Here is a 24964-nt window from a genome sequence, read left to right as displayed (position 1 = left end):
AGAGAAGGCATAGAATCCAGATTTGATGGCAGGGACTTCAGCCCTTTGGGGAAACTGGACATAGGTTTGCAAGTGTTGAACAGAGGCATCCAGGAATTCGGACAGGATGTGGCTGAACATTGGCTGTGAGACCCCTGCAGCCATGCCCCCTGTCACCTAAAATGAGCCCGTAGCCAAGAATTGGAGCACAGATAGCACTTGACAGTTGTAGGGATGGCATGCTGATTTTGATTGGCCAGCTTCACAACAGGATCCATTAATGCACAAAGGTCATGGATTGTAGCTCTATAGAGTAGGTAGGTGATAATGATGTGAAGTTCCTCCATAGTGTCCAGATCTACCAGGGGTCTGTATACAGATGGGGCCCTCCCTTGCCATATGGGTCTGTACCTATGGGGAGGAAAGAACACATTCTGAGTATCAACATACACTTGCATCACATGATGTCACTGTACTTTTCAAAATGGGTCACATAGGTAATGCTCACAAACGGAAAGAATGACGTGCACCGTCAGGCAAATGTGTGCTGAGGTTTCTCTGTCATAATGGCATCTCAGTGTGGACACACTTCCAAAGATAGGTACATGTGGGGATCATAGAATCATGTCAGCGAGTGACGAAGGGGAGAGATATTGGGGCCCTGGATGGGGCCCCCGGCCAGGCTTTGGAGACGGGGTGGTAGCAAAATGGCAGCCTCCTGCTATCCAGGTATGATAGAGTGGAAGTGACTTCATTCCGCTGGCATTAATCGTCATGGCGGAAGGCGGTGTTCACTGCCGTGCACCTGATCATTGGATTACATGGTTGTTAATGGGGAACCTTGGCCAATCACGATCGCCACCGGTGGTGACGGAGCACACCGCTGCGGTACCTATGCCATTTTTTCAGACACTTGACTCCTGATTCACGTGAAGGGTAGTACTCCCTCCCTCTGCGTGTGCTGCTGTGACCTGACTCTGGTCTCTGAGATGGAGCGTGTTACAGGGGAACAGGCCCCGGCCTTCACCGTGGAGGAGCTGGAGAAGCTGGTGGTCCTACCCCTATATGCGAAGTAGTATGGACGACCTTAGGAGCAGGTGAGTTGCCACCTGCCATCCGTAGATGTGTGTGATTGTGGCGGATGCCTGTATGCATGTGTGTTCGATGTGTGACTGCTCAGCCGTAATTTGTCTGGCACGTTCTGCCTGTAGTTTGTTCAAATGCATGTCAACAATGGCCGTTCCATATGGAACGGCATGGCATTTGTATACGGTGCACCCATACTGACGTCTGTTTCTTTGCTCTCTGTGTCCCATGCAGGTCAGCGCCCATCAAAAGAAAGGCCTGTGGCAAGCCATTGCCAAGGAAGTGCAGACCCTGGGGGTTTACAACCGGCAGAGCACCCATTGCAGGAAGCGGTGGGAGGACCTGAGGTGCTGGGCCAGGAAGACAGGGGAGGCCCAGCTGGGGAAGGCCTTCCAACGAGAAAGGGGTGCCAGTCGGACCCCGACCCCCCCTCCCCCAATGGCCCGCACACTGGTGGTGGCCTATCTGGATTTGGATGGGCGCTTGAAGGCAGCGCAGCAGGCACAAGGGGTTGAGTAGCAACACTGTTGTGATACCACTTTGATGGTTGAATTTGGTTGCTCTGGGATGTATGCATTGTAGTGCCAAGCATTTAGGCAGGTGTATCCCTGCAGTCCTGCCCCCTCCAAGTCCTTGGGATGGCGAAAGAACTAGTTTTCGCAGGCTCTATAGGCCTATGAGGGGTCCTCTTTCTGTAATCTGGTATTCATTGTAGCCTTATGGACTTGTAAGTGCATTGGCTGGGCATGGTCGCTCATGGGTGTACTTCACACAGTGTATGAGGGTCATCAAGGGGACCAGTGGGTTGGAGAGCGAGGGGAGTACCATGGCAAAGGCAACTATCACTGGAGGTAGTTGCTCTGGTACCTCCTACGATGGAAGCTCCCTCGTGGTGTCAGACCTTACTGCACTTACCCATTCTTTGTCATCTCTGCGACCCCCCATACCATCACCGCCCTCCCAGTTGCTCCCATCAAGTTGCGCCTGCCCGCTCACCCAGGAGGGTGGGTGTCTCCTTCGCCCCAGGCACCTCATCCCCTGCCCCAGCCAACCCTACTGCCCTCACAGAGGAGGCTATTGACCTCATGAGAACCATCTCTGTAATGCAGACAACCATTGTGAATGCCATCCAGGGGCTAGCCTCCCAGATGCAGCAATGCAATGCATACCTGGAAGGCATTCACAGTGCCATGTCTGGCCTACAGAGATCTTTTCAGGCTCTGGCCTCCTCTTTGACGCAGCCAGTGTCCCTGGTATTTCCGTCCTCCCTCCCACCACCTCTACCCCTACCAGAACCTCACTCCCTTCACCCATCCCAAGCACACATACAGACAGTCATGCACACAGATCAACACACAAGAAGCACACAGACAAACACAAGCACCACACTTCCCACCACAGGCAGGCACACACACAACATTCCAAAGCACACACAACAACATCCACTTCCCCCAGTGTGTCAACCTCCCCCGCCACCCTGTCTGTCACCTCACCATGCACACCCACGTGCACTGCACCCTCAGTTACTGCTGCTGCCCCCATTCATGCAGTCACCACAACATCTGACATCCAGACATGCACCCCTGACACCACACCTGCACTCACCACAACTACATTTACAGACACTTGCAGCACACTCACCAGACCTGCAGACACCCAGACAACATCCATCTACACTGGCAGCCTGTCTTCTCCCACTGTCTCCACCCCCCTCCTCCCAAAACACTCAAACATTCACACACATCCACACCACACACATCCACCAAACATAAGCATACTATACAGGCACCTGCATCCACATCCGGCACACCTACACCTGATACGAGCTCTCCCTCAACCTCCACTCCCAGACCTGCCTCCAAATCCCCTCCAACTGCACCTAAGAAGCTTTTCCTATCCCGGGTTGACCTGTTTGAACCTACAGGACCATCCTGTCTTGTCCCTAAACGTGCCCATGTCCTTGCCCAGTCCACTCCTTCCTCTTCCAAGTCCACCCTAGTCCGCACTTCCCATTCCCGTGCCCCTTACCCAGGGAGGAAGAGGCCCTGTGTTGCCCCACGTTCCTCTGCCCCCCCCCACACAAGCCCAAACCCTCTCCACCTCCCAAAACTAAGCCCAAGTCCCCACTTTCCAGACCTAAGTCCCCACACCCGCCACTCCCTGCCCCTGTTCCCTTAGGGGACTGGCTGCCCCATTGATGTCCCTTTCTAGTGGAGTACCCTTTGCACATGTGAGAGTCAAGTTCGGGCTATATCGGCCCTTCAGGGACTTTGAAATGGACTGGCCAATGGCCTTATTTGGACATTACATTTTTTCCTTGAAATAAAATTTAAGTGCCCAGTAGTGCTGTTGGCACAATATTGTGATGTTGTTCTGCGTTTCACTGTGGGTTGTGGTGTGCACATGTGTGTACATTGGTGCAGTTCTTTGTTGCCTTGTGTCTGATAAGTACATCTTGTTATGGTATGTATGGCATGGGATGTGGGAGGGGTTGGGAGTGCGTTGCAGGGTGGGTGGGGTGGATGTGTAACTGTGCCCTTTCTTCCCATGTGTACTAGGCTGCCGTACTTACCTTTGTCGTCGTCGGTCACGGTCCTGGAGGAATATGGCAAGGAGTAGCAGTGGCATTATTTCCAACTCTCGCTCCATGTAGGCGTGTTCTGTGTACCTCAGGTGAGTGTTTCCTTTTATATTGCTTGTTTCTGCCATGCTTTGCCTGGCGGTGGTTCCTGCCCCGGAACTGCTGGCGCTCTGGTGTTTCATTATTTGGTGGGCGGGTAGGGCCTTTCTGCCGGCCTGTGGGCGGCCTCATCATCAGGAGAACAAAGATGGCGTGTGTGGATGGACCGCTACTTGTTTCCCATGTGCTTCATTATTTGGCGGGCCGGACCGGCAGCCTGTAGGCAGTAGTTACCGCCACCGCCGGCGGTACAGTGTTTACAGCCATATTCATAATGACCACCTTAATTTAGTGATGGTCAAATGCTAAATATTCACTAAAAACTCAATTTCCACACATTACCATTTTTGCGCGATATAGTTTTATCAGTAAAACTGCATGTCTAGTGGATATTTCACCAGTGTTCCAAAATGCACCACTGGCAACATAACACAACTGTACTACTCTCCTGCCGAATGGGCGTAGCACATTTGCTACACTTTTTTTCGTATGACGCTTGGATTTTTCACAGTCCCTATGATTTGAGTGATATCATATTATTGGCAGTGCTCCTGCTCTATAATCGTGCCAGCACCACTGCCTGGATGAGGGACAGAATGGATTCGCTCTAGTTTACCTCGTGGCTTGCCATATTCCAACAAGCTGGGAGCAAAATATCTTGCTTCCTGGGATGCAATAACTTGCCATTGGTATAAATGTGTATATAATGTGGACAGGAGCATAATCTGTTTTCTCCGTGCCTCGTTAGACAACTAGAAAGAATAGTTAAAAATGGAATTTGCAAAGACTGTGTAATCTGCCCATACTGCCAGGGGACTCTATGTTTAACCTGAATCTGTAGTATCCCTAAATCTGGGTTATTTTTTTTAAAAGCAATCAATTTCTAGGATCGAATTACATAAACTGCGAAGCATGTCTCTTACTTCTCTACAACACTAAATGCCGCAGGGGTTCTGTTTTGAATGGCGCATCATTTCCATTCTAATTAGCACTGCTGCAGCAAAACCTTTTTAAATATGTCTATTTTTAGCAGAGTGTGACTTTAGTGTGCAATATTTTATAAGTACTTAACAATGTGGTTTTCGTAAGCCGACCTGTATTCTTTGTACGAATAAATCATTGAGAAGTCACTGTTCCTCACAATAGCTTTTCTGTTTTTAATTTCTAAAAAAATGTGTGTGGTGCAAGATGAAATCCCCAATGTGGAAAATATAGTATGTTGTGGTTTTATGTGGCAAAACCACAGGGTTTTTTGGGACGAGGGTTTCAGACCAGAGTGAACCGATACATTTGGCACTGCAGAATCCATTTTTTAATGGGTATGGCTGATATGGAACATCCGTTAAACACAGCCTGTGAAGATGTTTGCAAACATGGCAAAAGCCTCAGAGGATGGAGATTGCTTCATTTCCTAATTGAGTTGCGTTGTTTGTTGCTCATCACGCTCGACTGATGTAAGCTAGAAGAGGTGCATGTGTTTCCTCTGCCTAGCCTGGAACTGCTCCCCTCCACAGGCACTGGAGTCTGCCAGTTTCATCTCCTTTTGAGGGAATCAAAATTGGCCATGGTGTCTTTCACACTCTCTTTTTTACTTCAGCAGCTCCCGCACCGCACAGGTTTGGCCCGAGTTTCCGGTTCAGTATAAACTTGCAACATTAGGTGATCATCCTGAGAAAGCTTGTGGGGTTCGAGGACTTTCAGAGGTTCTTGTGCTGATTTCACTTTTATTATCAGGGGATAGACGCTCAACCTAGTTGCTGAAAATACATAGCCAAAGAACTCCAGACTAAACTTGAGAGCAGGCCTGAACAAATGCACTTAAGCCTGTGGGCACAAAACATATCTTTGCTATTGTGGCTGAGGATCTGCCAGCATAGGGGTGAGACGTGCAGTGTTAGATCCAGCAAGAGAAATGCTTGATGCACCATCAAGTGGCTAAAACTTGTCCTTGCAGGTCTTTACATGTCCCTGATGGCCGGAAGTCTGTTTCGCCTAGCTAGCCTAGGTGTCTCCTTGCTTGAGGTATGGGTTTCCTGTCTGGATCTTTTGCATAACTACTTCTCTCCCCTTGTTACTAGAGCTGTCTTCTGCACTAGGCCATTGGGATCTGATATTTCAAGGGCACCAAGACAAGTTTCAAAAGAGGGAAGGCAGTGATGGAAGGCTCAAGCTGCAGAGGTACGCGTTCACGTGTACTGGCCCAGAGCTGAACACAGGTGATGTAAACTGATTTTGCCTTCCTGCACGGAACACGCCCTCCATTGCATTCCATGTGATTAAACATCATGCTGAGGTAAACATGACTTCTATATTACACTGTAACGCATATTTATAAAACTACTTTTATTTCGACGAGCCTCTTATTGTTGGTTATGACTATGAGCACCTGAAGAACCGTGCCCGGTACAAGCCCACCTGGCTTTTATTGATAGTCATTCATCTGACAAAGGACTACTCACTCATACATAGCTGTTAGATGGAAGGCGCTCACTACTCTAATATCAAGATCCTACCGAAGGGGACTGGCTGACAGAAAAACAAGAGCAACCAAAGAAGTGTTGAGGTGTGGTCGTTACCACAGAAGGTGCAAACGCCCAAGTCATGAAAGGCTGAAATTGATGGTTCAACCAGGATAAGTTCACCAAGAAAGAAGACATTAATAGTCACTCCTTTACAGCAGAACAAAGGATGGATGACCGAGAAGCTCCCATGGCTGAGCATGCTGAACTGGCTCCAGTTTCAAGACAAGTGGGCGGATAGATCTTGCTAGCTTTCAAGCAGGAAGGCTGCAAGAGCAGGACACCAGGGTCCCAACTGTGGAGTTATACAATCATGTACAAGATCTTTTTTGACATTCTAAAGAATCAGTAATTGAACTAGATGAATGCACTATGTTTACACAACGGTCCAACAAAACAAATGTACTTCTTAAAATACTCAGAAGAGTGCACTACTTTAACTTTAAAGGTAGTTTTTAGAGAGGGTGTGTTGACACTAACAGAACCTGGCTCCCTCCACACTGATATAGATGCAACAGATATGCAAGATTACATGAACTCTGGTAGAAAACAATCTTGTACTGTTGGACTTTTCATGTAAGTTAGTCATTGTATAAAATGGCAAAGAATGTGCACCCCCATAACTAAAGTAAAAAAGTTCCTGTGCTTCAAGGTTCAGGAGGGAAAAGGTAGCTTGCTGGAGAATACAATACCCCTAAGAGTGGTCTAACTTCCAGGAGATGGGAGAGAGCCTTCAGCACACCAACAATGTATCAAGCTAGAGACCACCCCTTATGAGAACCAAGATACAGCAGATAGCAATACACTGACTTGAATTGAACAACCTGCCAAGTGTCCCAGTTGAGTGTTTGAAGTGCAAAGCAGTTTTGACCTCTGCAACTCTGGGCTGTGAAGAAGGACAGGGGTAGGCAACAGGTGCCTCTGTGTCCCAGTCCTCCTTCACCATCATCGTCTTCTTGGTAAGGAGGATCAGGTTAGCTCACAGATGCCTCTTACCCCTGTTCTCATTTGGATACCTGGCAAGTTGTTAATTTTCCCGCTCCTCTGTTCCTTGCATCCTTTGTTCGAGACTAGTAGGACCAGTTTGTACTTGAAGCAGGAATCTAGTCGTTGTTTTAGGCTGTCACCCGTTACTTCAATGTCTCACTCTCATAGGCAGCTTAATATGGCTCACCGCCCTGGTGCGCTGAATCTCTCTACTGATTTCCTGTCACCTACTGCTTCTGCCTTCGGTTCCTGAAGGTCTCTGTTAGGGTTTGACTTTATTGGTTGTTGTCATCACGACATTCGTAGGACAAATGTCTGTGTACATTTAAAATGCACCTCAATTAGTTACTGTGAGCTGATAGGGCAGGCTGCTGGTGATTGATTTGGATCCTTTATCCTATGTTATGCTATGTGTATTTGTAAAGCACACTATTACCCGCATGGGCAGGTGTTTGTGCCTAGCTCTGCTTATGGTAGGCTGGATAATTGAAAAGCCAGATTCTCAGCTTCTTCCGGAAGCCAAGAAGAGAAAGAGAGGCTCTGTTGTGGACTGGGAAGTTGTTCCACGCCTTTAGGAGTGATGTATAAGAATGGCCGTCCTCCTGATCAAGCTCTATGTATGAGTGAGATGTGTGCGAGTAGAAGTCGTGCAGAGCAGAGGTAGCTGATGGAAGGAGATGCCACTGCTCAGGTAGGCGGGGCCTGCTTTGTGCAGTGCTTTGAATGTGTGTGGGAGGAGTTTGAATTAAAGATCTTAGCTCTACTATGTGGATTTTGAAGGATTCACTTTACAACAGCAGCGTTTTTTTCGTCGAGGGCGTTGGGGCTCCGCCCCTTTACTTTCACCCCCATCACCAACATAAAAGCAAAGTAAGTTGTTACATTTCCAAAAAATTCCACACTGCACTCGCATACAAGCATCATTATTTTTTCTTGCTTGGGCTAGGACTGCTGTACACTGCCAGTCTTCCAGTCACCGTGAGTCAATTATGCTGAGTGACGCTTCTCGCCTGGGCGGACTTAAAGTCTCCAGTATTTGCCGGGATGACGATCTCAAAGCCCTGAGGTCTGTGAGGTCATCAGCTCGGCAAACACATAGCCTTTAGGACCAGTCTCCACCCCCTGATGACGTGAGGGTGAAGTTAGCCCCGGGCGCTTCAGGCTGAAGCCCTGCAGCTGCGAAGGGCTTCACATCAGTCAAAGAGTGGGGAGGAAACCACCCCACCCTTTCCCAACTCGTCATAGGGGAGTGGTCCCAACCTGTGACGAGTTGGCAAAGAGTGGGGTAGAAACAGGTGGAAAGCAGATAATTTGAGTCTGCGCAGTTTGTCATCAGGACTTTTAAAGACATACTGCACAGACTCAAGATTTCTTAGCTGCGGTGCTTCACAGCAACTGCCTGGCAGCCAGGAGCAACCTTGTGGTGTTGATGGCATGGAGAGATGGTGGTGCTGATGCGTACTGCAGTTGTGTGTGACTCGGGCCGGCCGGGCTCACTAACTTGGAGACTCCAGACAGTGCCATGCAACCCCCAATCCTGTGGACCACAAGGTTAGATTTTTATACTTTAAATCTGCATCTGTTCCTGAAAAACTTTCGATCAATAATTGTGTGTGTGCTGTGGTTTTGTGCATTTCTCTGCAATTTTTATATAGCGACTGCGAGACCTTGACCTGAAGGCAGCGCTAATGTATTTTGTACAACTGAAATTCATGCACACATTTGGTAGTGCTTTCACAAGCGATAATGATTTTTTCACAACTGGCATTTTGAACGCACATATTTGAAAGTGTTTTCATATGCATATGACAGTGGTTTTTGTATTCTGAAGAGTTTTGGTGAGATTAAATGTTTGCCTAAGATCACACAATTTAAGTTAGGAAGCCCCGTTTTATCCATGTTCTCTGGTTTTATTTTACAAAGCAGCTAGTAATTGAGACTTTCCTTATATTAAGGCTTTGATTTTTACCTCTGGATTTCTCTGCAGTTTTTATATAGCAACTGGAAGAACTCAACCTGAAGGCAGCGCTAATGGTTTTTGTACAATTGGCAGTCTGAACGCACATATTTGATTGAAAGTACTTTCATACGCAAAAATGAAGAAAAAGAGATTTGGTGAGATAAAATATTTGCCTAAAATCAAACATTTGAGTGGGGAAGCTCTGATTTATCCATGTTGTCTAGTTTCACTTTGTGCAAATCAGCCAGTAATTACAGTTTTTATAGAGCAATTGCGAGAAATCGACCTGAAGGTATTCCTAATGTTGCTCAGACCATGCTCTATAATATCTGGGCCACTTTCAGGGTTTACATGTCAACTGTCTTACCTCTTAGTTAGTGCACTAATGGTTCATGTTTAAAAATGATCACTTCAATAACTACTTCTCAGTGCAGTGTTATACAGCCAAAGGTAACATCAGGAAAATTCCACAGTGTTATAACACATAGGGAAATGAACAGACCCCCCCTTGTGTATGGTGAGCACATTTTCAGCTATGAATGCCATGAACCCTAGTACCACCAAGAAATATAGCACCGTGCTATTCTATGGGCACTAGAAGACTGCCTTAACTGGAGGAGTGGAAAATGCATAGTGTTATCCTATTTGTAATAAGATTTGCAAAGAAAATGGTGACTGGCCTTCCCAGAAATGCTGTGTTGTGTCCCTCCAATGTGCCCTCCACATGCCTCCCCTTCAAAGATGAAGCCCAGTCCCGCCACTCTCATACTTCACCAGCCGCCACTGCTTTACAACGCTATCCTCAGTGGTCGCTAAAGCTTTTCTGAGTACGGGTAGAGAGGGTGAAAGGAAGGGGATGGGGCTTGTGGAGCAGGTACCCTGGCTGTGGCATGCAATCAGTAAGAGGATCAGTGTGGCCTGGCAGTGCCGAAGGGCAGGTCTGACAGGTCAGAGTGTGGGCAGTTTTCTTTGTTCATTTGTGGGCCTGTTATGTGATCTGGTGGACTGATTTTTACTGTTGATTTTACTACTATTACCACAAACAATTCCACAGCAAGCTCAAATGTAGTTCGTAATCTCACATACCTTGCAAACTCCTATTAATAAACGTCTTTCCAATTTCAAAACTGACCCGATTTGCAGAATGTAGGTAACTTTTTTAGCTGTCTTTTTCACAAATCGGGCCATTTTTATATTATTGTGCGTGCCTATTTTCTTTTCTAGTGATTGTCGGTGCTGTCTAGGCACGCATAACCTCGATCTAAAAATACTGAATTGACTCACTTTCCTTGCACAGTGCACGAAAGCAAACTGATTGGACTCCGGCGCTCATACCTTTTAGCAGGGAAGGACGCCTGGTCACAGAGAGTTAAAGTTATTTGCTTAGGATTGTATGATTTTAGTAAATAAAGGAGAACAGGATTACAACACAGTCCTCCTGATTCTAGAGTCTTCAGAAAGCCACTAAGCCACATCTCCGAGTTCAGGATCTTGCAAGGGTTTAAGAGGGTACCTCCAGATTCAGGCTTAGTGCCTGACTTTCTTGTTCACTAACTGTAATGCTTTGTGCACCTTGGAGCATGAAATACTTTCTTCAGTGCATCTGCCAGCTGGAAAGGGACGTTGACATTGCTAAGAGAGGGAAAGAGGCAGCTAAGTATGCAATGGTACTCGATAAATATGTACCTGTAACCCCTGAAGCCTTTGTTCCATCTTCTGTCACCTCAATCTCCGCCTTATGGATTGCTGTCGAAATGTACATGTTGTCCTGGTCTAGATATAAATAAAATAAGCAAGTCAATATTACTTCCCTTTTTAAACTGGCATCACATAGAGAAAATGTCCCTGTACAGTCACGTGCAACAGTTAGAATGGTAGTATTAACATTTTCTTCTTACCTGACCTAGTACAACATTACATACTTACTTATGCACAATATAATGGAGTGGGGCGCTATCACCGTTTAACTGAAGTAACAAGATGGAAAGCTGCTATAAACAAGGCAACTTTCCCTGTGTTTCGCAGTTGGGCAATTTTTGGGCATAAAAATAAACCAAGCAACAGACTCGTTTTCAGAAAAGCTCATTGGCCAGTCTCTTCGAAATTGAATGTCAATATTCCAGTTACTATCAATTTTCCCAAGCTATCAATTTTACCCAATCCTACCCAGGTTTTTTCTTTGCATTTTGATACCTGGCGTCCTGATGTTTTAATTAGGGGTATGCAAAGTATTTATTACACGTTTTTCAAGTTATACTTAGGGATGTAAAAACTTTTTCTTGCGCAATTTCTAATTTATAATTTGGGATGTGCAGGGATTTTATTACGCGATTTTCAAGATATAATTAGGGATGTAAAAACTTTATATTATGCAATTTTCAATTTATAATTGGGGATGCACAAAGTTTTAAATGCGTGATTTTCAATTTATAATTTAGATGTGCAAAGTTTTTACTACAAAAGTTTAATATTGTGTAATTTTAAACTATTGACCTATTTCTATTTCAGATTGGGTAGAAGAGTGGTTATTCAACTAGGTGTCTACATTGCGTCTCCAATCTGCAGAAACAGCACCATTCATAATCACAGGCTTTATGGTAAAGTTAAACTCTTAGTTTGGCACCGAGCAGCTACAACATAGTCATGCAACTTAGAATTATAACCGAAAGCAGATATACCATGATAGAGCCTTACCTGAAATTCCTTTGAAGTCTGCTTTTCTGGGGTCAAATAGGTCTGTAATTCCTAACGTGGGTAAAACCACTTTCAGGCTGAAGTTACTTTGGATTCTAAATCTAAACGTAAGGAAACAATTAGCATACTTAATTGTGGAAACAATATTTTTATGTCCACCACATGCTTTAAAGGATACTAATTCAGTTTGAATTATAACATCACTTTACCATATCACTGGCCTTAAATGTAATTAAGCCTGTACTCACAGTGAAAGGAGAAAACCCAGGACAATGGAAGAGAATGTAACACCTATTAGACAGAAGTCAACTGCTTATGGGATTATGTTTCAGGAACATTTTTGCAATTTATGCAAACAGAGTTTAAAACTTGTAAAAGCAGCTAAGGCATGCTTGCACGTTCTTTTGTTTTTCTGAGGTAACTCTGGCATCTAGATTTTTATATATTTAGGCTTTCGTTTGTTAAAGCATTGGGGGATTCACCCCTTCGGTGTGCATGACAGAATAGCTCTGTCATGCGCACTGGTGTGCATGCGCAGAGGAACAAAACATTCAGCTGGCACTCCCCCCATGGGCAACCCACTTTAACCTCCCCACAGGGAATGGCAGCACAGCTCCGACCCCTCCCTCGGCGATCCAATGTTGTTGGCACGCATGGCACATGCCAGCATCATCAAAAGTCACCCAACATGCTGGAAGCGATTTGGCTTCTACTGTGTATTGAACAAGGTAGGTTTTTACTGACGGGAGGGTGGGGTTTTCTATGGTGCACAGAGGCACTAGGGGAGAGGAAACAGTTTTTCTTCTCCCCCAATGTCTCTCTAGTGGGCATTCCTGCTGCATGATCGTGCATGGTGTTGCGCGTAATGCCCCCACTAGCGCCAGGGATTTTCATTGAATAATAGTGAGCCATGGCTTGGACAAGGGCCCCTCAAATGAAACTGGCAATGTTTAGGCTGTTTTCTGCCCTCCCTTTTTGGCAGATCGGTTGTATTTGGAGGCCCATCTGCCCTGGTTGGGGGTGGGGGTGGGGGGTGGGGGGTCAGAAAACCTACTAGAGCCAGGGATATGTTAAGATTATGTATTACCTATTTTCTGCCCCCCTTGGGACAGGACAGCCCTATTTGGAGGCCATTCTTACCCCGGGGGACAGAAAACCCACTAGAGCCAGGGATTTTTTTAGATTTTGTTTGGAATGGCCCCTTGGTCAAGGGTCCCCATATGGGGGATAAATATTTTTAAAATGACTTTTGCCCGTTTTATCCCCCCAGAGGCAGATCAGCCCAGATCAGCCCTATTTGGAGGCCCATCTGCCCCCAGGGGAGGGGGGCAGAAAACCCAAGAGAACCAGGGACTTTTTTAGATTATATTTAAGGGCGGCCTCTTGAGCAAGGGTCACCACTATGGGGGCTAAATATTTTTTAAATTACTTTTGGCCATTGTCTTTCCCCTCTGAGGGCAGATCAGCCCTATTTGGAGGGCCATCTGCCCAAAGGGGGGGCAGAAAACCCACTAGAGGCAGGTATTTTTTTTGGATTATGTTTGGGGGTAGCCCCTTGGACAAGGGTCACCCCTATGGGGGATAAATGTTTTTTAAATTACTTATGGACATTTTTCTGTCCATAGTTTTAGGCCCATCTGCCCCCAAGAGGGGGCAAAAGCCACTAGAAACCAGGAAAAGCTTTTGTGTGTGTCTGGAGTTCGGCTGGCTGTGTGTGTGGACTAGCACTTGGCTAGAGGTGTGTATGGGCTGGCATTTGGGTAGTGACATAGCGTTTTATAATGTTAACTGTTTTTTTCTTGTCATTTGCATTTATGATTGTAAAGTTTTATTTCTCCTTTTAATTCTAGTGCAAAGCTTTTGATTTCCTTTGTTGTGATTCCTCTTTGCGGTTTTGTCACTGGTAGATCTGCACTTTGTGTAGTTGCATGTGTTTGGTAAGAAAACATTTTTTTTACTATTTACTCTAAATGAGTATCATTTCTCTGCATAAATGTGTTTTTGTAAACGGTGTCATAATAGCTGCATGTTTAGCTTCTGTTTTATTGTGTGTGAAATTCTCCTTGCATTTGAGCAAGATGTGTATTGTGTTGTCTTGTGAGTATTTTTCCCCTTTCTAGTGGGATTTCATTGGTGCTTACTGAGTCTGTGCAGAGTAGGTGCTGGTGTCTCTAGCTGCCTCTAGCAAGTGAGCAGTATCGTTTTCGAGTATATAGGTCTTTGTGATAAAGCCACACTTTGTTTACTACTTATTTTACACAGTGTTGATTGTTGTTAGCTTATTTGTCAAGTTACTTTTATTAGTAAGGATTATGACTAGCCGCAAGATGACCGCTCAGGAGGTTGTTGGTATGCTGTTTGAATCTTTCTCTGACCATGATAATGAGACTGACTCTGCATCTGAGGCAGAGGAGGCAGTCCAAGATTCTGGTAATGAATTTTCTGTCCAACAGGAATCATCTGATGATGAAGCCACTCTCAGTGCAGGTGCCTCTTTTAGAGGAGGACACTGATGTGCTGATAGTACAGCAAGAGGCATTTGTATTGCAGCCTGGAAGAGCTGAACTCTGGGTTGCACGAAACATGGTGCAGCCGGCTTTGCCTGTCTTTACTGGTGTCGCAGGGTGTAGAGTGAATACTGAAAATGTTATGCCTATAAATTTATTTCGGTTGTTTATGGAGGATGTATTTTTGGATGATTGCCAGACTTAGGCCCCACTCTAGATCTACCCGGTGGACTCCCACAAATCTGGATGAGATGAAGAAGTTTTGGGTTTAAATTTTTTGATGGACTTGATAAGGAAGCCGTTGCTGTCTTCAAATTGGTCTACATTCCCTGCAACCATGAGTAGTGATCGGTGTTTCCTTCTGCTTCGGATACTGCATTTTGTTGATAATGTTTTAGAGTTGCCACAAGATCACCCTGATTGTGACTGTCTTTTTAAGATTTGGCCTGTCCTTGATTGCTTTGTTGATACGTTTTCAGAGATCTCTGTTCCAGGGAACGAAATAGCTGTAGGCGAGTCTTTGGTCTGGTTCAAGGGCTGTGTGGTTTTTAGCCAGTACAGTCATAGCATGAGGGCACGTTATGGAATTAAAATGTATATGCTATCTGAGAGTAGGACTGGCTATGTCTATAATTTCAGGGTGTACACTATTAGGGATTCCAGTATTGACCCCCCTGGTTGTCCGTCCACTTTTGGAGCTAGTGAGAAGATTGTTTTGGAACTTGGTAGATGACTTTTTAACAAAGGTCTCGATTTATTTGTAGATAACTTCTACACTGATGTGCAATTCTTCAGGGAATTGGTCATAGTTGACACTGTTGCTTGTGACACAATCCGCTCTAACCGTAAAGGTTACCCAAGAGAGCTTGTCTGTAAAAAACTTTAGAGGGGACTGTGCAGTGCTCTGTGTAGTGATGAACTTCTAGCAGTGAAATTTGCAGACAGGAGAGGTGTGTGCATGCGGACTACCATCCACGATGAAAGTACTTCACTTGTGACTGTTTTAGGGTCAGGTTGCTGAAGTGTTCAAACCTGTGTGCATTTTAGACTTTAATGTGCAGAGTTGCGCTTGGCTGGCAGTGTGCGTGGAGTGGCGCTTGGCTGGTGGCGTGTGTGCACTGGCGCTTGGCTGGCGTTGTGTCTGAGCTGGTGCTTGCTGCTGGTCACTACACGCATTGCTAGTCAAACCCCAGTCCACACACTCTGTTAGCCAGTGTGATTGATGTGTCAGGCATGTGGGAATATGAAAGTGATGGCCCCTTGAATGGCGCTGTCTGTTGATGTGAGTATTGTAATGTGCTGGGCCCGTGGCTAGCGGTGTAAATGTTTTTTTCTGTGTCACGAAGGAGTGTGAATGTCCTGTAAAGCGGTTGGTGCCTTGTCACGGCTTTACAGCTCACGAGCAGTAAGTCATTGATTCAGTTTTTTGACATTTCAATTAGTAACAGTTTCATTTTTGTGAAATCTCTTGCTAATAACATTTTATATATCAAACCATCACTCCCCCTTGTGCCAAATCCAAATCGTATTTGTTGATACGTTTTCAGAGATCTCTGTTCCAGGGAAGGAAATAGCTGTAGGCGAGTCTTTGGTCTGGTTCAAGGGCTGTGTGGTTTTTAGCCAGTACAGTCATAGCATGAGGGCACGTTATGGAATTAAAATGTATATGCTATCTGAGAGTAGGACTGGCTATGTCTATAATTTCAGGGTGTACACTAGTAGGGATTCCAGTATTGACCCCCCTGGTTGTCCGTCCACTTTTGGAGCTAGTGAGAAGATTGTTTTGGAACTTGGTAGATGACTTTTTAACAAAGGTCTCGATTTATTTGTAGATAACTTCTACACTGATGTGCAATTCTTCAGGGAATTGGTCATAGTTGACACTGTTGCTTGTGACACAATCCGCTCTAACCGTAAAGGTTACCCAAGAGAGCTTGTATGTAAAAAACTTTAGAGGGGACTGTGCAGTGCTCTGTGTAGTGATGAACTTCTAGCAGTGAAATTTGCAGACAGGAGAGGTGTGTGCATGCGGACTACCATCCACGATGAAAGTACTTCACTTGTGACTGTTTTAGGGTCAGGTTGCTGAAGTGTTCAAACCTGTGTGCATTTTAGACTTTAATGTGGAGAGTTGCGCTTGGCTGGCAGTGTGCGTGGAGTGGCGCTTGGCTGGTGGCGTGTGTGCACTGGCGCTTGGCTGGCGTTGTGTCTGAGCTGGTGCTTGCTGCTGGTCACTACACGCATTGCTAGTCAAACCCCAGTCCACACACTCTGTTAGCCAGTGTGATTGATGTGTCAGGCATGTGGGAATATGAAAGTGATGGCCCCTTGAATGGCGCTGTCTGTTGATGTGAGTATTGTAATGTGCTGGGCCCGTGGCTAGCGGTGTAAATGTTTTTTTCTGTGTCACGAAGGAGTGTGAATGTCCTGTAAAGCGGTTGGTGCCTTGTCACGGCTTTACAGCTCACGAGCAGTAAGTCATTGATTCAGTTTTTTGACATTTCAATTAGTAACAGTTTCATTTTTGTGAAATCTCTTGCTAATAACATTCTATATATCAAACCATCACTCCCCCTTGTGCCAAATCCAACTAGTATGTATATAAAAATAATGGTTGGTTGCCACAACATGTATTTATTGCACTTCTCCTCTCAGCTGGGAAAAAACCTGCTCCGTTATAATCAGGCATCGAAGCACACCCCTGACACCCTAGATGTCTCGGGTGGGACCCAATGATGAAGCATGCCATCAACTAGGTTGAGGGGTGAGGGGTCTTTTTAACAAATCCTAAGGGTGTTTTTTTCACAATTTGAGTGTTTGGGACATCACAGAAGTAAGAGACTTGGTAGTGTGCTTGCTTCTTGTGCAGGGAAAATCTACCAACTCTAGATATGTTCAAAAAGTAGACATCCAAGGGAGTACAGGGTGGTGTGCATCTCCTGGATCCCAACAAGTTTTCTTACCCACAATGCCCTGCAATTCTCAAAATGTGACTAAAATCAGACATTTTCCATGCATTTCTGTGCCATATTCTTCCAGAAAGAGAAATAAACCCAAAATTTCCTACCACCCAGTGTATCCCTCGGTCTCCCGATAAAAATGATACCTTACTTGTGTGGGTGCCCAAAGCAGAGTCAGACTAAAAACGTATTAAAAAAGAAAACTGCCCTTACGAACACAGTTTGTTGCTCACTCAATCTCTACATGTTTTTAGCCCTTCCCTGTCACAGGCACTTGCCAACCCCACAAGGGAGGTGTCATTTTTTTAGGGGACTGAGGGGAATTCTGAGTGGTAGGAAATTTGAGCCTCTCTTCAGATTCCAGAACTTTCCATTACAGAAATGTACACAAAATGTGTTTTTTAGACAAACGTTGAGGTTTGCAAGGGACTATGGTTCATACTTGGACAAGGGTGTATACCCAATTTCTAAAAAAGTGTCATTACCAATTGTGTTTCTCTGCATTTAGCCTTCCAAACGTGATGCAATGTGTAAGAAAGAAGTCATTTTGAGAAATGCCCTCTAATTCACATGCTGCTATGGTTACACCCAAAATCATAGATGTGCTAATAACCACTGCTTCTAAACTCCATACCTTGTGCTCATTTCAGAAATACATAGGTTTACTTGATACCTATTTTTCCCTCTTTATATTTAACCAAATGAATTGCTGTATACCCTGTCCACAATGAAACCCCATTGCAAGGTGCAGCTCATTTATTGGCTCTGTGTACCTCGGGTTCTTGGTGAACCTACAAGCCCTATATATCCCGCAGCCAGAAGGGTACGGTGGACATAACGGTATATTGCTTTTGAAAATCTGCCATAGTTGGAAAAAGTTACAGATGAAAATGTAGACAGAAATGGCTGTTTTTTTACTCACATTTACTATTTATTTATTTCAACTGTTACTTTCTATATGAAAACATTGAAGGGTCTACACAAAGGACCCCTTGCTTAGTTCAGAAGTTTGTCCACTTCTCAGAAAGGTATAGCTGTCTGGGATCCACCGTTGGTTTCACCCCCATTCTGTCACTAACTGGAAGGAGGATGAAAGCACAAAAAGTAGGAAAAATGCGCGATGTCCCAGTAAAATGCCAAAACTTTGCTGTAAATTTTGGTTTTCTGATTCTAGTCTGCCTATTCCTGTAAGCTGGGAAGATGGTGATTTTAGCACCGCACACCCTTCGCTGATGCCATTTCCAGGGACACAAAGAGATGCTTTCTTCTGCAGCATATTCCCATTTTTCCCAAAAAACCCCAAAATGTAGCTGTATTTTGGTTAACTTCTAGGTCCCTTCCAGGGTAATCCACAAACTCTGGTCACCTTTAGAATCCCCAGGATGTTGGAAAAAAAGGACACAAATTTTGTGTGGGTACTCAAATGGACAAAACGTTATGGGGGCCTAAGCGCAAACTACCCCAAATAGCAAAAAAAAAGCTTAGAACGGGGGTGGGGGAAGGCCTACGAGCGAAAAGGATTAAGGGCTTTTGAGGCTCATGTAGACCCTAATAGGTGGCCCGCAAGCCCACCAGGTCGAAGGAGGAAATGGTCTCTGATCCCCTGGCATGGAACGGCCTACCCCACTATGAGATCCCTTCTTGCCTGGCATAGATCTCATTGCCTTTAGCACAACCTTAGTTGCAGTGGCAAAAGAGTTGCAGGCGCGTGCGATGTTGTTATGGCCTGCTCAGCAAACTTTTTAAAAAAACTAATTCTCAGCTTGAAAATCAAAGAAACAATGGCCATGATGCACCAGGAGTTTTCTTGCTGCACTTCGGGTTTCCCTGCCCTGGGCGGCTACGCCTCACATGGTGGTCCTGGGCAGGAAAATTAAGTGCTGATTGCCCTGCCAAAAACATTATGACAGGGTGGCCCTATGGCATATGGGCTGATTGGTCAAGGATTTCCACTGTGGGAGCCAGTGGCTCAGTTGGCGGAAACCCTAGGCAGGGGAACTGTAAGTCTATGGGGTGAATGAACATCCAATTTATGCCAGTTCATCTACTCCAACAATCTCTAAATGAACATCTTTGTCTTTGTCTCGAGTTCAGAACTATTCAAGTGCATTATCTATCTATCTATCTATCTATCTATCTATCTATCTATCTATCTATCTATCTATCTATCTATCTATCTATCTATCTATCTACCTTATATCGTCCTTGTTACTGTATTTGGATGAAAACAACAATATACACACATGGAGAAGTCCTGGAGCACAGTGCTAGAAACACTTATTCTCACACATTTGGAACATTTATTCTCTTTAAATACTTTAAAGGAAAGTTATGTTTTTCCTGCTTGTAGGGCATTCACATATGTTTACAATCTTTAAAAAATCTCCTTAATAAAACACTATTAAAGTGACATTAGAGTTAGGATACCAAGTCTTTCAACCACTGAAATTAGCCAATTGTGGCTATGTTAAGTTAGCTTTGCAAATCACAACTCACACATTCACCATGCAACGCTTATGACTCAATGGTCGCAGCTCTTGGCTGTGTACAATTGGGCACAGATCAGCTTTCTGCATGTCGTACCTTTGCTCTGCTTGGCTTTGGGCTGAGGTATGGGCTCAGGGGCTTCCGTCTGGCCCTCCTCCCAACCACCTATGTGTCCAACTCCTGATGCTGCCCATGTGCAGGGGACATTTGTCCAGGTCTTTGGGCGGCTAGGCCCTGTATCCACCCACCTGTGTGATTGCCATGCACTCCGCCTACCAGGTGGATAATTCTCACTAAGAACGCAAATGCCCATCACATGGACAACCCACTGTACACAGCCTTTGGCCCAGTAGATTTGGGTCTGTGCACAGGGCCTGCAGCCAACCCCTGCTGCACACTGCCTTTGCAGCCTGCCTCCCATGTTGATGAACAGCCAGGCCTGAGTAGGTAAGTTTTATGTGGGGTCTGTGGATCCCACCATAAAAGTCAGTTAAAGGTTGGGATAGGGTTTAGGAATGATCAAGCCCTACACACAGCCCCACTGCACATGGCCAAAGGGCTTTCACAGCTGGTTTGTGGGACAGGGCTGGCGCAAGGCCAGATCCTGCACAAACCCAAGATATTAAAGAAAAACTTTGTTAAAGGTAAGTTAAAGTTATCTTTACCAACATTAAATTGCCACATGCATATAAAAAATCATTAAATCCATGAAAACGTGATAACGCAGATCTAAAGTTTAAAAAAAGAAATTTAAATTATGAAAAATGAGAGTCTTAAAATAGTTTCAAGATTTATGCCCGAAAGCTTTGATGAATAGCAATTAATAGACTATTTAATGCTCAAAGAATTACTGAGCTGGGTATTAGTACACAATAAATCTCTGGTATGCCCTTTTAATCCACATTTACACATACGCTTGATTTTTTACTTGATTACTTTCTCTATATTTTATTCTATTGATATGTGTGTTTTTATTGGAGTAGATAGACTAAAGCCATGTCATGTATTATTTGCTAAGTATATTAAATTAATACTTGTCCACTACGAGTGCACGTAACAAATTTACCTGGGAATGAAAATGTCCATCTTCATCTTCCTCATGCCATTGGTCCACTGGGCAATAGTTCTGGCAGTGAGATATGATTCTATTTGGCATAGCGGTGTTATTCGGTCACTAGGAAGCACCACGAACATGCTGACCTTATTCCCAAGGTAGGGCAGCTCGGTCACTGTAAATCGGTGCTTGGAAGGTGTTTGAAATTGACCTAAAGAAAATGTGGTAACATCATGCATCAACAAGTGTTGAATTTATGTTGTCTGCTTGAATAATTGGTCATCCTTTATAGTCAGGTCAATGTTGAGAGAATACAGTTATCAAATGTTCTAGTGTCCGAATTAAAGAGAACACAGAAATCAGGGATCAAAGCCACCAACAAACAATTCATCCTATCAATGGCCAATTTAAAAAGCCCTGGTTCACTCAGAGGTGTTTGGAACATGCTGCATCATGCAATTAGAAGATACAATACAACAATTAGAAGAGACAATTCCATTCAGCTACACAAATCTAATGAATAGTTCTAAGATCATCCCAAAGAAGAAAGTCACTGTAAACTCTAAGGAATTCGTAATTACTGCCCATTTGCTAAATTACCTATGCATCAAAATCCAGGAAAGTAAAATCATAAAACAAAAAACAAAATATGTCTAATCCCACAAACATCTTCATGACCACCAATGTGGCTTCGGCCCTGCTAGGGTAAGTCGTTTTAAGTGAACCACGTATTTCAGTAGAATACGTAGGCTTCTAAGCAATGGACTAAAAGCAGTATTGTAGAAGCTTTCAAATCCGTAGTTTACTGCACTTAAAAGTATTGAAGACTTGGAGCACTAGGGCAAGAACAGTCGATGTAGGATGGAGTAAGTTGGACATTACTATGAAGAAAGATCCTGAAGCGCAGAGCTGGGTGGTTAAGAAGTGTAGATGAGAACATTTGTGACACAATGATGCTCCACTCAAGGACTGCTTACTTAGGCTGAAATAGAAACCACATTAAAAGAGAAGGCAGGCTACAAACCAAATACAACAGCTTGCTACTGGTGTTGCTTGAAGAAGGGACAAATTACAATGATTGTATGAAAAAAGGGCAATGACTTCTAAGATGACAATGTACTACTCATTGGCAATCATTAATTTGAGAAACTATATTCCGACCCCTCACAACATCATTAAGTGCCAGTAACCTGAAAGGCAACCCTTTGAGGACCTCACAGGAAGTACAAGCCAGATGAAACACAACAATGAGGAGCATGACTGCTCTAACTTTCACTGTGAGTGTTCTTTCCAAGTACGTTGACTATCTGTCGAGAGACAAGTTAGGATGCCACTAGCAGCCCAGCAGAATTCAGCAACAACACTGATTCGTAATTCATACTATGACCCCCTCATATAAGCTGATGTGCCTAGCTGGTCTGCAGAAGATAAAGTATTTTAGCCCTATTGTTTACTTGATGATTACGGGAGAAAAGAACTGTAGCACAATAGATAAGTCAGTCAATCAATCAGATGTTTAAATTTACATCTCTCAATAGACACACAAATGCAACTGTGGTACCCATTTCTGATCTAGAATTGAACAAGACTTTATTTAGAGCTTTATCTGAAAGGAAGTGTTTCTTCAGTTTCTCTCATGTCTTCTAACAGGGCATTCCATATGGGGCATGCTATCATTGGGAACGTTTTATCCCTAGCCTTCTTCCGCACACCTTTTGGTGGTACTAGCAATCTGGTAGCTTTACACATGAAATAGTATGCAATATAAACATTAGTAATTAATTAGAATGATTTAGATGCTCTCTCTTTCATCTGCCCGACAATGAATCTCTGTCATGCTCACCCACAGCTCAGACAGTGTCTGCCAACACTTCACTGGCTCTTTGGTGTATCACAGAGCACACATTTCAGCCCTTCGAGAGGGCAGAAGGAGAGAGGACTGCAGGAGGTGGTGGGGGCTGGGTGTCAGATGGGCCTTTTAAAAAAAAACATATTAAAGGAAGCAGTAATGGAAAGACAATGGTAGAGTGGCAGGGCAAATGTATTTATAGTTACTGATATATGGGACAGTAGATGGGGTGCCTGAGATAGGTGGGAGGAGGGACGTCATCCTGTTTAAGAATTTCCATTTGTTGCATCTCCCCCTGCACAACTGATCCATGTAATCAGCCCACCAGGGTGCTCATGGAGGAACATACGCATTTTGAAGACATCAGTCAGATGGACTTTTTCACCTCGATGTCTCAAGTGACATCTTAGACAACTTGTGATTTCCTCTCACTGTCTTTGATATCAGCTAGAGTCCCTTGGGGGGAAATAGCCCCGTACCGGCCTACTGTTGCATAGTCTTTTGTGTAGGACATACAGTAAATTGCTTGAACTCTTATTGGCCTTTACTCATTACTGCGCTGGCGATGAGTTTGATTTACCCAGAGGTAAACTGTTTCCTCTTACGGATTTCCAGCAGCATTTCTCTGTCCTCAGAGCCATTCTGCTGCATCCTCTGCTAAGGTAGTTGAGTCGCCAGACATAGAGACAGAGACAGTGCTCATCTATTGACAGTAGGAACACTGCTATGAGGTAGGAATATTTCTATTCAAAGACAAAATCCTGGTTGGTGGAGCATAGTAGGATTGTCAGAAGGCAATCCCCTCAATGCTATCCAACTTCCTTTGAATTGTGCATCCCTCCAACCCTCTCCTTTGTCAAGGCGGCCATTTTTTATTTAATTGGCGTGCAATTAGATTTCTCGCAGGCAGGTGTCATTGTCCAAGCCTCATTTACTTTGCATACGAATCATAATCTACAGATGCTGGTAGGTGGTCCCAATGTAAAATGTTCAGCATGATTGACACGGCTGGTCACATGCATTAATTAATGTCCATACGGTGTACAGTACATTCTCAACAAGAAAAATATGTTACTGAGTTTTGTAGAGCGCATAGCTACTCAGAAACGAGATTCCCAACGCTGACAGGAATCATGAGAATAAAGTGCATTGCTTTAAGGGAAGAGGTGCGTCCTCAGTTGCTTCCTGAAACTTAGCAGATTGCTGTTGGATCTGAGGTAGCTAGGCAAGGTGTTCCAGAGCTTAGTCACTAAATAACAAAATGACTGACCTCTGCCACTCGCTCTTTTAATTTTGGGAGTGGCCAGGAGAGAGTGGTTGTTAGATCTTAGCTCTCTCGCATGATTATATGGTGTAACAAGGCGAATTAGGATGTGTGGGTGGTGTGCATATTTTACCTGTGCGCAATGCAAAGGACTTTACATTTGATTATTTTTCTCACTGGCAAAGCTTGCCAGAGCCGAACGCGTAGACTTGTGTTTTCAATCTGGAACCTTTTTTGGTAAATAAGGGACAAACTGTACAAGATGGGGTACTTTGTTGTAGCTTTAAACTCATAGCACCTAGTATTTTAAGACATAAATTGAACATTCAGGCACATATTAGTTCCCTAGGTTGAACTTTGAATAAAGGATGTTTATGGCAAACATTTTAGTGACCAGGTTTTTACAGTTGTAGCAATGCTTAATTTGAGCTGGTGGCTTCCGGTGCTTGGCACCGGCACTTAATTCTCACCACCGGCACTTATGACAATCTGCCACATGGTGGCGGTGCTTGCCTCATTTTAAATGAGCACAACAACATTTGCTTAATGATTCAATATATTATAAAAATGTGTAATACCTTCTGCCCACACCATTCCTATAGCTTTGGGTAGCCTGAAATAGTCTGAATTGTCACACTTGTGCGAGTATGATGGTTGGTGATTGTGTTGGTACTATCATTTGTAGTGAATCCAATTTAGCTTTTATTGGGACTCAAGAGGTTAGCTTAGCCTTTTGGCTTGCAGGCCTGTGCCTCCATCACCCAGTGACTTTTAACCTACTTAGCTTGCTCTGTTTTAGCCCATTTATTTTATTATTTCTTTTAAGATGGCTGCTATTGTTTATAGTTAAAAAAATGTTTTGATTTTCATTATCAGTGCCACTCTGTGAAGGCGTCACTATCAGCGTCATAATCAAGTGATTACGCAGGTATTCACAT

General features: G+C 44.3%; 1 protein-coding gene across 2 annotated transcripts in view; it reads right to left on the bottom strand.

The window, feature by feature from the left end:
- The window catches only part of SERPINE3 (serpin family E member 3), a 128574-nt gene that overhangs the window by 89300 nt on the left and 14310 nt on the right, over positions 1-24964 (bottom strand). For both annotated transcript variants that reach the window (XM_069205443.1, XM_069205441.1), the window contains exons 5-7: positions 20926-21124; positions 11906-12006; positions 10898-10984 (exon numbers count right to left, since the gene is read on the bottom strand). In XM_069205443.1, coding sequence (XP_069061544.1) covers positions 10898-10984; positions 11906-12006; positions 20926-21124 — 387 coding nt within the window. The remainder of the gene's footprint in view (positions 1-10897; positions 10985-11905; positions 12007-20925; positions 21125-24964) is intronic.

Source organism: Pleurodeles waltl, chromosome 8 (assembly GCF_031143425.1).
Source record: "Pleurodeles waltl isolate 20211129_DDA chromosome 8, aPleWal1.hap1.20221129, whole genome shotgun sequence".
Lineage (NCBI taxonomy): Eukaryota > Metazoa > Chordata > Amphibia > Caudata > Salamandridae > Pleurodeles > Pleurodeles waltl.
This window is presented reverse-complemented; position numbering and strand designations above follow the sequence as displayed.